Source organism: Rhizophagus irregularis, chromosome 5 (genome assembly GCF_026210795.1).
Source record: "Rhizophagus irregularis chromosome 5, complete sequence".
Lineage (NCBI taxonomy): Eukaryota > Fungi > Glomeromycota > Glomeromycetes > Glomerales > Glomeraceae > Rhizophagus > Rhizophagus irregularis.
Genome location: NC_089433.1, coordinates 299,280 through 301,088, shown reverse-complemented (window position 1 = coordinate 301,088; position 1,809 = coordinate 299,280). Strand labels below are relative to the sequence as shown.

The window sequence follows — 1,809 nt, the reverse complement described above, 5'->3', positions numbered from 1 at the left end:
GTTGTATCACAGCGAAGCGGATTTATATGAGATTATAAATGGCTTTAGTTATATTTAAGCGCGAGATCAAAAAAAAATTAGACAAAACATCAAAAATTTCTTTGTAAGCAAGGATATTGCAAATAGATATTGTAAACTACTCCATTCACGTATTAAAACAATAAAGTTAAATTATCAATCATACAATATTTATTAATCACACTATATAGCTGAAATTTGAATAATTTTATATTTTACATATTTTTTTTTTTTACAAAAGTATACAAGTATATATAATTATTAACAATGATACATTAGTTTTGATTTAGAAACACTAAAATCATAGAATTTTAAAAAATTTTCATTTAACAACTTCAGAAACATTGAAATATTAGGAGTTCGTTATAAAAGAATCACTTTCATCCCGCCATAAACAGAATAAAGCCGTAAACATTCTGGAATTTCTCTATCAACAAGTAATTATCAAAAATCAATAATTTCTGCTATACTCTTGTCGGTTGAAGTTTTCTTACGATAAGCAATTTTTGAAATCATTGATTCTTCGGCTATAACTGTATTTTTACTTTCGCAAATTTTACAAGTGAATTTACGTTTCAAAATTTTAAGAGACTTGGAGAAGACCTTTTTGACCTTATTAGGTGATTTATATTGTTTAGGCCAAAATTCGTTACCATCTAGTTTCTGGCCAATGTCAACAGTATGAGAATGTTCATTTTGTGTAATAAATTCAGGGATAAATTTTTTATCGAAGATCGAAAAGTTGATGTTGAAAATAGTAGTTTGCATATTAATTAGAATTATTAAAAAAAAAAAATTTTTTTTTTATTGTAAAAAACAGATTTTCTTTTATAACTCTTGAGCTTCTAATGATTAATTTTGTTCTCAGAATATTTGGTTCCGAGCTAATCAAGAAGCTATTATTATTTTTGAACAAAAGTACAAAGAAAAGTTCTTGTGAGAGCTGCAAGCTGTAGTATTACAAAAGTATACTATACATTATTAAAGATTTAAAGTTACTCATTATTAAATAATTGGGAGGTTCGCCAGAATTATCATGTAAATTTTCTTTTTTTTGAATAATTCTGACCAGAATTATGCATTGCTGGCCCTGAATGTTGCCGATCTGCTCGGGTCCCGATCAATACGCAAGCGTTTTGAGACAATTAATAAAATTACCAGATAAAGCGAATAAAGATGGATAAATTGATCAATTATATCAATTATATCGTTAATCGCATTTTCAACCTTATTCTTGTTATTATACTTTTGGTTTAATATTTCTCATTTTGTATCCAAAAATATGACTCTATTTTTTGCAAATATGACCCTAAAAAAATTTTATCCGTCATTTTTGTAAAAACTCCAGCCTTTCACGGATTCATTCACGGAGAATGAAAATAATTCGATAAATTCCGTGATGTAAGTTTAGAAATATGAGTATTTTACGGAAAAAAAGATGGAATATAAAAAACGGATCAACTTTTTTTACTGGGTGATAAATAGGAAGAGAATGAACATAGTTATGTTCTTTTATAAGTAAATTTTTTTCTTTATTTAGAATAAAATTGATGTCATTCCCTGTGCTTAATTTTTTTATTGGATAAGAAATTTTGATCGCACTCGATTAAAATATTATAATAACTCAACTAATTTCATGATTTAGTTAATTCTACGCTCAAAAATATCTTTATAAAAATTTATTCAAATTAGGTTATAGAAAGCTTGGAATTATATTTATTTTATTTGGTTTCTATATTTTAAATTTATATGAAAAATATATTAAAGTACTATTATTCTTTTTAAATATAT

At 25.4% G+C, this 1,809-nt stretch overlaps 1 protein-coding gene across 1 annotated transcript; it reads right to left on the bottom strand.

The window, feature by feature from the left end:
- Positions 1–462: 462 nt before the first annotated feature.
- Positions 463–786, bottom strand: OCT59_024642 (uncharacterized protein; the record flags this gene model as incomplete). Its single annotated transcript, XM_025326300.2, has 1 exon — positions 463–786. The coding sequence occupies one exon, from the start codon at positions 784–786 to the stop codon at positions 463–465; it is 324 nt and encodes a 107-aa protein (XP_025176795.2).
- Positions 787–1,809: the final 1,023 nt, after the last annotated feature.